Raw genomic sequence first — 12,879 nt, forward strand, 5'->3', positions numbered from 1 at the left:
AACAAAACATGCTAGCAGAAAGTTAGTAAAAATGGGCAGTTGGTAAGAAATCTCAAAGCTTAGGATAGGCAATAACTTCTGTGTAAAACATTCCATTCCAATTTTGATCCTATTGGATATAATCACATTACTTTACAGTAATGTCTAAAAAAAAATAAAAACTGATCCAGAAAAATAAGGGCTACTCCAGTTAATAAATATCCTGAATATGTAATTAAAACTTAAAAACAGGTATTTCATCTTGAATATTCTTATTTCAACATCCACATGGATTAACTATTACTTCTGTTATAACTTTGTTCTTATGTACATGATAAGACACCATAAATTAATCAGAACTACCCCCCTTAATATCCACTGTGGGTATCACAAAATTCTTAAAAGACACAAAAGAAATACAAATAAAAAGCAACAACTTTATCCCTAATTTCTTAAAGCATATTTTTCTAAATATATATTATATATATATATATATAACTAGCATGTTTGCAACAAGATACACTACAGTTTTATGAAAAAAGTAGCAATATCATGAAAGTATTATGTATCTATATAGTACTAGTAGAATGTTAAGCTCCATGAGTGCAGTTTGTTGACAGAGATCACTCAAGGTTCTATAGCAGTGCCTAGACTATATTAAACATTCAAATAAATATTTGTTGAATGAATAAATGTGGTATATTAGTGCCAATACTATGGTCCTACATAATATAGGACTCTGTCACAAAAGTTTATATCCATATAATGAATTATATACATTTTAAAGCGTGAACGCTCATCAATAAGGCTTAATCTAAAAATGGCAAAATAATAATTGAATACTTTGGTTTTTATTTAATTTAAATTCAATTAATTGATATATAGCATATTTCATTAGTTTCAGAAGTAGAGTTTATAATTTATCAGTCCTTTATAACATCCAGTGCTCATTATATCACATGCCCCGTTTAACGTCCATCACCTAATTCCCCCATCCCCCACTCCCCTTTCCTCCAGCAACCCTGTTTGTTTCCTATGATTAAGAGCCTCTTATGGTTTGTCTCCCTGATTTCATCTTGTTTTATTTTTCTCCCCCCTTCCCCTATGATGTTTTGTTTTTTAAATTACACATATGAGTGAGAATATATAATTCTTTCATTGACTTATTTCACTTAGCATAATACCCTCTAGTTCCATCCGCATCATTGCAAATGGCAAGAGTTCATTTTTTGATGGCTGACTAGTATTTCATTATACACACACACACACACACACACACACACACACACCCCACATCTTTATCCATTCATCTGTCTATGGACACCTGGTCTCTTTCCATAGTTTGGCTATCGTGGACATTGCTGCTATAAACACTGGGGTGTAGGTGCACCTTCAGATCACTACATTTGTGTCTTTGGGGTATAAATACCTAGTAGTACAATTGATTGCTATAAATTGAATAATTGAAGTAGTTTTTATACTCATTTCTTAATTTAAAAACTGTCCTAAATAAAATACCAAAACACAGAAATGAGGATAATATAAAATTAACTTAAAAGAGTTATTCAAGGGGCAACTGGGTGGCTCAGTGGTTGAGCGTCTGCCTTTGGCTCAGGTCATGATCCCAGGGTCCTGGGATGGGAGTCCTGCATTGGGCTACCTGCAGGAAGCCTGCTTCTCCCTCTGCCTAGGTCTCTGCCTCTCTGTGTCTCTCATGTATAAATAAGTTAAATAATTTTTTAAAAAAAGACTTATTCAAGATGTTGTTTCTGTAAACATTTAGAAAGCTACTATAAAAAGAGTTAAATAGCAACTCTTAGAAGTAAAAATGAAATATGCAGTGAGAATATTATTATAGCTCAATTATAGCCGTCTACTTATTTAATATCTATTTCAAATTTCAAATAAAACAGTTTGGCCCTTAAATACTTTCTATTTGGGTTTTCTTACAGTTCCTATAAGAAAGTAATTATGTTTTTAAAAAGTTACAGAATACCAGCTATATATGTCCATATACTATGATCTTCTCAGCCCTACTTGGAGTTCATCTAGATCTAAAAAACAAAAATAAAATTTTTAAAAAAGATTTTATTTATTTACTCATGAGAGAGAGAGAGAGAGAGAGAGAGAGAGAAGGCAGAGACATAAGCAGAGGAAGAAGCAGGCTCCATGCAGGGAGCCCGATGTGGGACTCGATCCTGGATTCCAGGATCACGCTCTGAACCGAAGGCAGATGTTTAACTGCTGAGCCACCCAGGCATCCCCAAAATAGATTTTTATCATTTGTTCTGGAAAATATTTCTGATAAGCTATGAATGTACACAGCTGAAGAAAACATAAAATACACCTATATATGAATGATCTCTATTTGACTGCACACACCTAAAATGAAACAAAGACCTCAGACAGGTAGTCAAAATTTGTCATTTGGAACCCACAGCCTTCCCTATCTGCTTTTAAGTTCATAACACATAGCCAACTGATCTCTACCCCAATTCTTTCCAAACATTTTCACATTATGACATACATGGTAATGCTTATATAACATACCAGGAGGAAATGGAAGAGGCTACTCATTTCTGGAGATGACCCAGCTGCCTTAGACCCCACTTGCACTTCTAAGTGATGAAGAGATGAAGACCTCAGCATACTTTTATTTAACCCATTTATAGTACAGGGTGAGATATATTGGTTAGGCTACTCTCCCTCTCTTTCTAAGTTACCAAAAAAATTTCAACAAGAATATTTTAAGAAAACCATCTGCAGGAACACATAAATCTTAAGCTATTTATTTCCAATTCTGAGATGACTAAGGAGAAATTTAAATGAAAAGTCAGACAGGGAGAGCAGAGAAGGAGATAACAGAGGGCTTCTTATTAAACTAGAACCATTCCTTTACAATTCTTAGAAAAATACTCTTCAAAACCAATTGGAAAAATAACACTAATAATAAACTGTCTCTATGGGACAACAGCAGAGAAGAACAAGGAGGAAAATTTGGTAGTTTGATTTTTACTATCCCCCTGATTTCTAAGAGAAGTAAGCCAAGGTTTGGAGTTAGGCTGTTATCTACCTATTCCAATGAGGTAATGAAGAGAGAAATGTTGTATATTTTTTAAAGTTTTTATTTTAATTCCAGTTATTTAACATACAGTGTAGTATCAATTTCAGGTGTACAGTATAGTGATTCAACACTTTCATACAACATCCTATGCTAATAACAAGTGCACTCCTCAATCTCCATCACCTATTTAACCTATTCCCCCACCCATCTCCCCTCTGGTAACCATCACTTTGTTCTCTATAGTTATGAGTCTGTTTCTTAGTTTGTATCTCTCTTTCTTTTTGTCCCTTTACTGGTACAATTTGTTTCTTAAATTCTACCATATAAGTGAAATCATAATATTTATTATTCTTAGACTGACTTACTTTGCTTAGCATAATACTCTCTAGTCCATGTCGTTTCAAAAGTCAAAATTTCATTCTTTTTGATGGTTGAGTGATTAATACTCCATAGTATGTGTGTGTGTGTGTGTGTATCATCTCTTCTTTATCTGTCTACAGATGGATATGAGGACTTGTTCCATAATTTGGCTATTGTTGATAATTGCTCCTATACACATAGAGATACATATATCCCTTTAAATTTTTTTTTGTATTTTATTGGTTAAATATCCAATAGTGCAATTATGGGATCATAGGGTAGTTCTATTTTTAACTTTCTGATCAGTCTACATATTGTTTTCTAGAGTGACTGTACCAGTTTGCATTCCCACCAATGGTGCCCAAGTGTTCCTTTTTTCTATACCTTCACCAGCTCCTATTGTTTCTTGTATTGATCATAGCCATTCTGACAAGCGTGGTGATATCTGTCATTTTGATTTGTATTTCCCTGATGATCAATGATGAGCATCTTTTCATGTCTCTGTTGGCCATATATATGTCTTCTTTGGAAAAATGTCTATTCACATCTGCTGCGCATTTTTAATTGGACTGTTCACTTTTTGAGTGTTGAGTTTTAGAGGTTCTTTATATATTCTGGAAACAAACGCTTTCTGAGATATGTAATTTGCAAATATCTTCTCTCATTCTGAAGGTTGCCTTTTAGTTGACTGTTTCCTTCACTGTGCAGAAGCTATTTTGATGATGTTCCAATAGTTTATTTTTGCTTTTATTTCCCTTGCCTCAAGAGACATATATCTAGAAACAGCTTGCTATACCCAATGTCTGAGACATTACTGAATGTGTTCTCTTCTAGGATTTTTATGGTTTCAAATCTCACAGTTAGGTCTTTAATCCATTTTGTATTTCTATTTGTGGAAAATGTAATAAAGCGGTCCAATTGCATTCTTTTGCATGTTGCTGTCCAGTTTTCACAATTAACACCATTTGTTGAAGAAACACTGTTTTTCCCTTTAGATATCCTTTCCTGCTTTGTCAAAGATTGTCCATAGAGTTGAAGGCTCGCTTTTAGGTTTTTTATTCTGTTCCGTTAATCTATGTATTTTTGCACTAAACCATACTATTTTGATTAATACAGCTTTATGATACAACTTGAAGACAGAAATTGTGATGCCTCCAGCTTTTGTTTCTTTTCAAGGTTGCTTTGGATATGTGGGGTATTTGGTGGTTCCAAGCAAATTTTAGGATTGTTTGTTATAGCTCTGTGAAAACTGCTCTGGGTAGTTTGATAGGGATAGCATTATATTTGTAGATTGCTTTAGGTGGTATAGACGTTGTGAAAATGTTTGTTCTTTCAATCCATGAGCATGGAATGTCTTTTTGTTTCTTTGTGTCCTCTTCAACTTCCTTCATCAGTGTTTTATACTTTTCAGAGTACAGGTATTTCACCTTCTTGGTTGAGTTTATTCCTACCTATCTTGACTTCGGGTAAAATTATAAATGAGACTGATTTCTTAATTTCTGTCTATGCTGCTTCATTATTGGTGTATAGAAATCCAACAGATTCCTCTACATTGACTTTGTATCCTGCCATGTTATTGAATTCATGTATCGGTTCCAGCAGCTTTTTGGTTGAGCCTTTGAGTTTTCTATTTAGAGTATCATGTAATCTGCAAATAGTGAAAGTTTTACTTCTTCCTTGCCAGTGTGGATGCCTTTTCTTTCATTTTGTTGTCTGACTGCTGTGGACAGGATTTCTAGTCCTATGTTAAATAACTGTTGTGAGAATGGACATCCTTATCTTGCTTCTGACCACAGAGGAAAAGCAATCAGTTTTCCCCCATAGGGCATGATATTACCTGTGGGGTTTTTTATGTATGGCCTTTATGATAATGAGGTATGTTCCCTCTAAACTTATACTGTTGAGGTTTTTTATCATGAATGGATCTGTATGATGCCAAATCCTTTTTCTTCATCTACTGAAATAACTGTATGGTTCTTATCCTTTCTTTCATTAATGTAGTATATTGTGTTGATTGATCTGTGAATGCTGATCCACCCTTGCAACCCAGTAATAAGTCCCACTTGATCACTGTGAAAAATTTTTGAAAATGTATTGTTGAATTTAGTTTGCTAGAATTTTATTGAGAATTTTGCATCTATGTCCATCTTTAATATTAGCCTACAGTTCTCTTTTTTAGGGGACTCTTTATCTGGTTTTGCTGTCAAGGTAATGCTGGCCTCATAAAATGAATTGGGAATTTTTCCTTCCTTTTCTGTATTTGGAATAGTCTGAGAGGATTAGGTATGAACTCTTCTGTATGTTTGGTAGAATTCCCTTGGGAAGCCATCTGACCAAGGGCTTCTGTTTGTTGGGCATTTTTTGATCACTACTTCAATTTCATTGCAAGTTATCAATCTGTTTAAATTTTCTATTTGCTCTTGTTTCAGTTTTGGAAATTTATAAGTTTCTAAGAATTTATCCATTTCTTACAGTTGTCCAATTTGTTGGTATACAATTTTTCATAATACTACCTTCTTTGTATTTCTGTGGTCTTTGTTGTGATCTCCCCTCTCTCATTAGTGAATTTATTTATTTGGGTCCTTTCTTTTTGCTTTTTGTTAAGTCTGGCTATGGGTTTATCAATTTTATTAATTTTTTCAAAGAACCAGCTCCTAGTTTCAGTGATCTCTTCTAGTGGATTTTTTCGGTTTCTATTTCATTTATTTGCTCTAATCTTTATTATTTGCCTTCTTTTCTTGGCTTTAGGCTTCATGTTCTTTTTTCTCTAGTTCCTTTAGGTGTAAGGTTAAGTTGTGTTTTTGAAAATTTGCTTGCCACTTGAGGTAGGCCTATATTGCTATATACTTGCATCTTAGGACTGTTTTTGCTCCATCCAAAAGGTTTTGGACTGTAATATTTTCATTTTCATTTTCTTCCATGTATTCCATTATTTCTTCTTTAATTTCCTGGTTAATTCATTCACTCTTCAGTAGCATCTTCTTTAACCTCCATGTATTTGGTCTTTCCAAATTTTTTCTTGTGGCTGACATCAAGTTTCATAGCATTGTTGTCAGAAAATACACATGGTATGATCTCAATCTTTCTGTACTTCCTGAGGCCTGGTTTGTGACCTAGTATGTGATCTTTTCTGGAGAATGTTCCATGTGCACTTGAAAAGAAAGTGTGTTCTATTGCGTTAGGATGAAATGTTCTGAATATATCTGTTAAGTCCGTCTGGTCCAGTGTGTCATTCAAAGCCATTGTCTCCTTTTTGATTTTCTGTTAGATGATCTGTCCACTGATGTAAGTGGGGTTTAATGTCACCTACTATTACTGTATTATTATCAATGGATTCCTGTATATTTGTTATTAATTCTATTATATATTTGGGTTTTCCCAAGTTGAGGAGCAGAAATATTTACAATCGTTATATTTCCTTGTTGGATAGACCCCTTTATTATGATATAGTGCCCTTCTTCACCTCTTGTTACAGTCTTTGGTTAAAATCTAATTTGTCTGATATAAGTATGGCTACTCCCAACTTTCTTTTGACATCTGTTTGCAAGATAAATATTTCTTTATCACCTCACTTTCAATATGCAGGTGTCTGTAGGTCTAAAGTGAGTCTCCTGTAGGCAGCGTATAGATGGATATTGATGGTTTTGTTTGTTTTTTTGTTAATTCATTCTGACATCCTAGGTCTTCTGATTGGAGCATTTAGTCCATTTACATTCAGAATGATTATTGATAGACATGAATTTAGTGCCATTGTGTTAGTTGTTTTGTCATTGTTTCTGGAGATTTTCTGTTCCTTTCTGGACTTTGTCACTTTTGGTCTTCCTTTCCCATTCAAAGAGTCCCCTTTAATAGTTCTTGCAGGGCTAGTTTAGTGGAAACAAACTCCCTTTATTTTTCGTTTGTCTGGGAAACTCTCCTTCTATTCTGAATGACAGCTTTGCTGGATAAAGTATTCATGGTTGCATATTTTTCCATTCAGCACATTGAATATATCATGTCACTCTCTTCTGGCTTGTCAAATTTCTTTTGAGAAATCTCCAGCTGGCTTTATGGGTTTTCCCTTGTAAGTTAAGGGTTTCTTTTCTCTTGCTGTTTTTAAAATATTTTTATCACTATATTATACAAAGTTAATTACAGTATGTCTTGATGTTTGTCTGCTTTTGTTGATTTTGATGGGAGTTTTCTGTGTGTCCTGGATCTGGATATGTTTCACTCCCTAGAGTAAGGAAGTTTTCAGCTATTATTTTTCCACATACGTTTTCTGCCCCCTATTCTCTTGAAAAGAGATGTTTATTAAGAAATCACCAAATTATTTCAGGTGTAGGCCTACAACCAGCCACGTTTGTTTGAATTCAGGGTCACTCACCTAGCTGGCTTCCATATCTTTCTTTTCTTCACAGTGATTGCTCTGCTATATGACTCTCAAATTACAAATATTTAGAGCTATTTACACTGCTTTGTCTTTAGATATATAATATTTCAAATATTCAGGTATCTGTTCCCAGCTTTGGAGTGGAGTTCCTAGATACCCAGTTAGGCTGCACTATGAGTATATGGAGCCTCAACACAAATCCTTCAAGTGTAGATACAGGTCAAGACAACATTAGAAAATTCATACTTTCACTTGTTTGTACACTCATGAACTAGGAAAGGAGAGAAAGGCAAAATTAAAGAAGTGATAGAGGAGAATATAGGCAGAAACCTCTTTGACCTCAGCCATAGCAACTTCTTTTTTTTTTTTTTTTAATTTTTTTATTTATTTATGATAGTCACACAGAGAGAGAAGGAGAGAGGCAGAGACACAGGCAGAGGGAGAAGCAGGCTCCATGCACTGGGAGCCCGACATGGGATTCGATCCTGTGTCTCCAGGATCGCGCCCTGGGCCAAAGGCAGGCGCCAAACCACTGCGCCACCCAGGGATCCCAGCCATAGCAACTTCTTACTAGAAATGTCACCACAGGCAAGGGAAACAAATGCAAAAATGAATTACTGGGACTTCATCAAGATAAAAAGCTTCTGCACAGAAAATGAAACAATCAAAACTAAAAGGCAACCTATGGAACAAGAGAAGATATTTGTAAACAACAAATCTGATAAAGGGTTAGTACGTAAAATTTACAAAAAACTTATCAAAATCAACATGTAAAAAAACAAATAATCTAGGTAAGAAATGGGCAGAAGACATGAATAGATACTTTGCCAAAACGGACATACAGATGACTAACAGACACATGAAAAGATACTCAATATCACTCATCAGGGAAATACAAATCAAAACCATGATGAAATACCATCTTACACTGGTCAGGACAGCTAAAATTAACAATAAAAGAAACAATACGTGTTGGTAAGGATGTGGAGAACAGGAACCCTCTTGCACTGTTGATGGGAATACAAACTGCTATAGAAGGTGTGGTATATATATAAATAAATGGAATATTCCTCAGCCATAAAATAGAATAAAATCTTGTCATTCTTAATGTCACGGATGGAGCTAGAGTGTATTATGCTAAGTGAAATAAGCCAGTCAGAGAAAGACAAATACCATATGATCTCACTCGTATGCGGAATTTAAGAAAGAGAACAGATGAACATATGGGAAGGGGGAAAAGAAAAAAAGGAGAGGGAAACAAGCCGTAAATGACTCTTTTTAAAAAGTTTTTTAAATTTAAATTCAATTTAGTTAACATATAGTGTGTTTAGTTTCAGGAATAGAATTTAGTGATTCATCAGTTGCATATAATACTTAGTACTCATTACATTAAGTGCCCTTAATGCCCATCCCCTCACCCATCTCCCTTCCAGCCAGAAGAGACTTTTAAGGATAGAGAACAAACTGAGGGTTTATGGAGGTAGGTGGATGTGGGATGGGCTAAATGGGTTATGGGTATTAAGGAGAACACTTTTTGTGATGAGTACTGGGTGTTAAGTGATGAATCATTGAATTCTACTCCAGAAACTACTATAGAAAGAAATATTGCACTATATGTTAACTACCTAAAATTTAAATTTAAAAAATAAATAAAAATAATTTTTAAAAGAGGTGTTAAATCGTACATGAAAAGGGGAAAATTTAAAGTGTACAATTATAGATTATGAAGAATTACAAAGGCTGAAACATCAACACTAGCTTCATTGTATAAAGTTAATCACATACTCAATTAAATGAAATGTTTCCAGTTATTTCTATGTAGTTAAGTGAAAATACCATTGGGACTCTGAAACTGGATGTATCTAGGTCTAAATCTCACTTCTACTAATCATTTATAAAAATAAAGATATCAACAGCATTGCATGTCTGCTCAGGAATTAAGTTAGCTAATACATGGAATGAAAATACAGCATTTAGTTTATATACATGTAAATAAACATTAGTTTTCCTTTCTTCCTTTTCTCTCAAATATCAGAACACAATGGCTTGCTTGTAATTAAACATTCACCAGATATTTGTTATTATATGACCTGATTATCCTAGATGCTTATTACTAAGGGCATCTAGGAAAATACTCCCTTGAGTGAAATAATAAGGTTAAATTAATACTTGAAAAAACCATAGACATGATATTTTCTAAATCAATGTTCCATTATAAAGGCAACATTCATTAGACTCACTTTCTTCCAGCTTTAATGAAACTGAAGGATTGCTTCCTATTTCATCCACATTTCCTTCACCACCTCCTCGAGATCGTGAATTCCAGACTTTAATCACTTCAACATCATTGTCACTGCCACTTCCACTTGAGCTACTATCTTTTTTCCCTTTTTTCCCCTTTGTTTTCTTCTTTCTATAAAAGGAACAAATCCAAACTGTTAGGAAAGCACAGTAAAGATGCAAATGCCAAGTAAGAGAGGACAATTAGCAATTAGGTATTTTAAATGTGTCAACACAGGACACAAAAATTATTCAATTTACTTTGCATAATCATCGGAGCTTAAACTCATGGAGGTTTCATCGGAATCTGAAGCTATAAATTCATCCATACTGTCTTCATCAAAGTATCCCTAGAGGAAAAAAAATGATGAATGTTTTAATAGTTTATTTCAACTTATATTGGAAATTATAATGATGTTTACTTTACCTGAGGATAAGTTAATTGTCAAGGGATAAGAAAGAACTGAGGAACTACCACAGATTAGAAAAAATAAAGGAGACATCACAAATATGATTACTAAATGCATTGTGAGGTCTTGGATTGAAACATGGAAAAGAAAAAGGTCAGAGGTACATAAAAAGTGATGAAATTCAATGAAAGTCTCTGGTTTGGTTAATACTATTGACCTAATATTAAGTTTTAAATTTTGAACATTTTACCATGGTTATGCAAGATGTTAAGAACAACATTTAATGCTCCTTCCATAATCGTAATACATTCTAACATAGAAATTAACTAGAAATAAAATAGGTTGAATTACTATACCACAAAGCAAAGGAAAATTCCAATATACAGTAAGTCTATATAGATCAACCTTTTTTCCTAAAGTTATTATGTTTCCAACAGATAAATTTTAATCAATTTTAGGTTACCTTATTTACCTTATTTTCTTTGCTAATGTAGTCCAGCTGCAAACACCAAGGATGAGTCCAGATTCTACTTAACATCTGAAAATCTTGGAAAAGTTTTGCACCTGCCTTTCCTCGTCCACCTTCATTGCTATTCCCTACACCTAATCAAAAAAAAAGTAGTTAATGTTATAAGACTTCTCTATGTCAGGAGAGGTGGATGGAGGGATGGGTTAAATAGATGATGAGGATTAAGGAGTACACTTGTGATGAGCACCGGGTGTTGTATGAAGTACTGATTCACCAAACTAATTATACTAATTAGTATAAAACTAATTATACTGTATGTTAAATAAATGAAATTTAAATAAAAACTTAGAAAAAAGAATTCTCTATATGAAAATGTTTCAAAATTAGAGATTTTAACTGTATCTGCGCCATAGACTCCTTTGGCAGTATAGAGAAGCTTATAGACATCTTTCTTTGCATGTTTTGAAACATAAAATAGAGCAGAAGAAACCAATTATATATAAATTATCAAAATATTAAACATTTGTGATACAGTAATGTGTACTTTGTTAATGCATTAAATAACAAAATATAGCAGCAAGTCTAATAACTATCTGAAATTCTGAAGTCTTGATAAAGATAAATAATTTTGAGATATCAGTAACAACAGAACTAGTTGATTTCAATTGGCAGCAAAGTTATCACTAATACTACTATGGTTTATTGCCCACATTATAATTGGAAAAAATGCTAATTTTCATTAGCGTTTAGTAAAACTAATGTGAATTTTTTCTTATTCAGGTTCACATACCCCCCTCATAATTCCATCTGTGGACTATAGATTACAAACTCCTCTTTTAAAATTGAAGGTTAGCAAAGGGGAGGTGAGTGGGGGGATGGGTTAAAGAGGTGATAGGAATTAAGGAGTGCACTTGTCATGATGAACACAGGGTGATATATCGAAGTGTTGAATCATTATATTGTACACCTGAAACTAAACTTACACTGTATGTTAACTGGAATTTTAAAATTTATTTTATTAAAGTGAGGGGCAGAGAGAAACTGAAGCAGACTCTGCCTTGAGTGAGGAGCCTGAGGTGGGGCTTGAAATTACAACCTGAGCTGACTTGGACACTTAACCAACTGCACCACTCAGGCACCCCTAACTACTGGAATTTAAATAAAAATTTAAAAGCTCTTGTTTTCAATAAAGCCTGTTTGTATCCAATCTTTTAGGAACTCTTCTCCAATTATTCTTACACAAAAAATACTAAAAATTGTTTTTCATGTTGAAAACATTACATTTCTTCAGCCCAGAGTCATTTCAACAAAATTTTTTCTATCAAAGCAAAATAAAAAAGAAATGAATGCAAATTTCATTTATAAGACACTTATCAAGGGGGTAAAATGCAAAACAAAGCTGATTAAATGAAAAAGGCAGCATTTAAGCAATAACCTTTTTCTGGTCACAGTTTTAAAAGATGTAAATTCACCAATCATTGGTACGTCTTGCCTCCTCTCATGGCAAGAGAAAATTTAATGATATAAAACACTAATAAAAATTCATGAAAATCTGATAATGATTATTTTGCCTTATTAAGAGGTATTTCCACTGTGTATGATAGAAATAACTGCTGTGAAAATGAGGTATCTAACTTCTTGATACATGACTGTTCATAGCATTCCCTTATAATTTTTTATTTCTGTAATATCAGTAATGATGCTCTTTTACATTCCTGAGTTTAGTGGTCTCCTCTATTACTTTGCAAGTACAACCAAAAAGATACCAATCATGTTGATCTTTTCAAAGAACCAAATTTTGGTTTCAGGGATTATCTGTGTTTTTTCCTCCTTCTACTTGCTTCAGGTTTAGTTTGCTCTTACTTTTAGTTCCTTAAGGTAAATGGTTAGATTATAAATTTGGAATCTTTCTTATTTTTAAATTATAGGTATTTACAGTTGTAAT

At 33.6% G+C, this 12,879-nt stretch overlaps 1 protein-coding gene across 12 annotated transcripts in view; it reads right to left on the reverse strand.

Moving 5' to 3' along the window:
• ATRX (ATRX chromatin remodeler) overlaps window positions 1–12,879 on the reverse strand; it is a 333,614-nt gene that overhangs the window by 77,391 nt on the left and 243,344 nt on the right. For 10 of the 12 annotated variants that reach the window (XM_049107206.1, XM_049107207.1, XM_049107205.1 and 7 more), the window contains 3 exons: window positions 10,929–11,068; window positions 10,317–10,405; window positions 10,016–10,188 (listed from right to left, as the gene is read on the reverse strand). In XM_049107206.1, the coding sequence (XP_048963163.1) occupies window positions 10,016–10,188; window positions 10,317–10,405; window positions 10,929–11,068 (402 nt within the window). The remainder of the gene's footprint in view (window positions 1–10,015; window positions 10,189–10,316; window positions 10,406–10,928; window positions 11,069–12,879) is intronic. The other 2 variants (XM_035712170.2, XM_035712168.2) reach the window with 1 other exon arrangement.

The sequence above is a fragment of the Canis lupus genome, chromosome X (genome assembly GCF_003254725.2).
Source record: "Canis lupus dingo isolate Sandy chromosome X, ASM325472v2, whole genome shotgun sequence".
In the NCBI taxonomy this organism is placed as follows: Eukaryota; Metazoa; Chordata; class Mammalia; order Carnivora; family Canidae; genus Canis; species Canis lupus.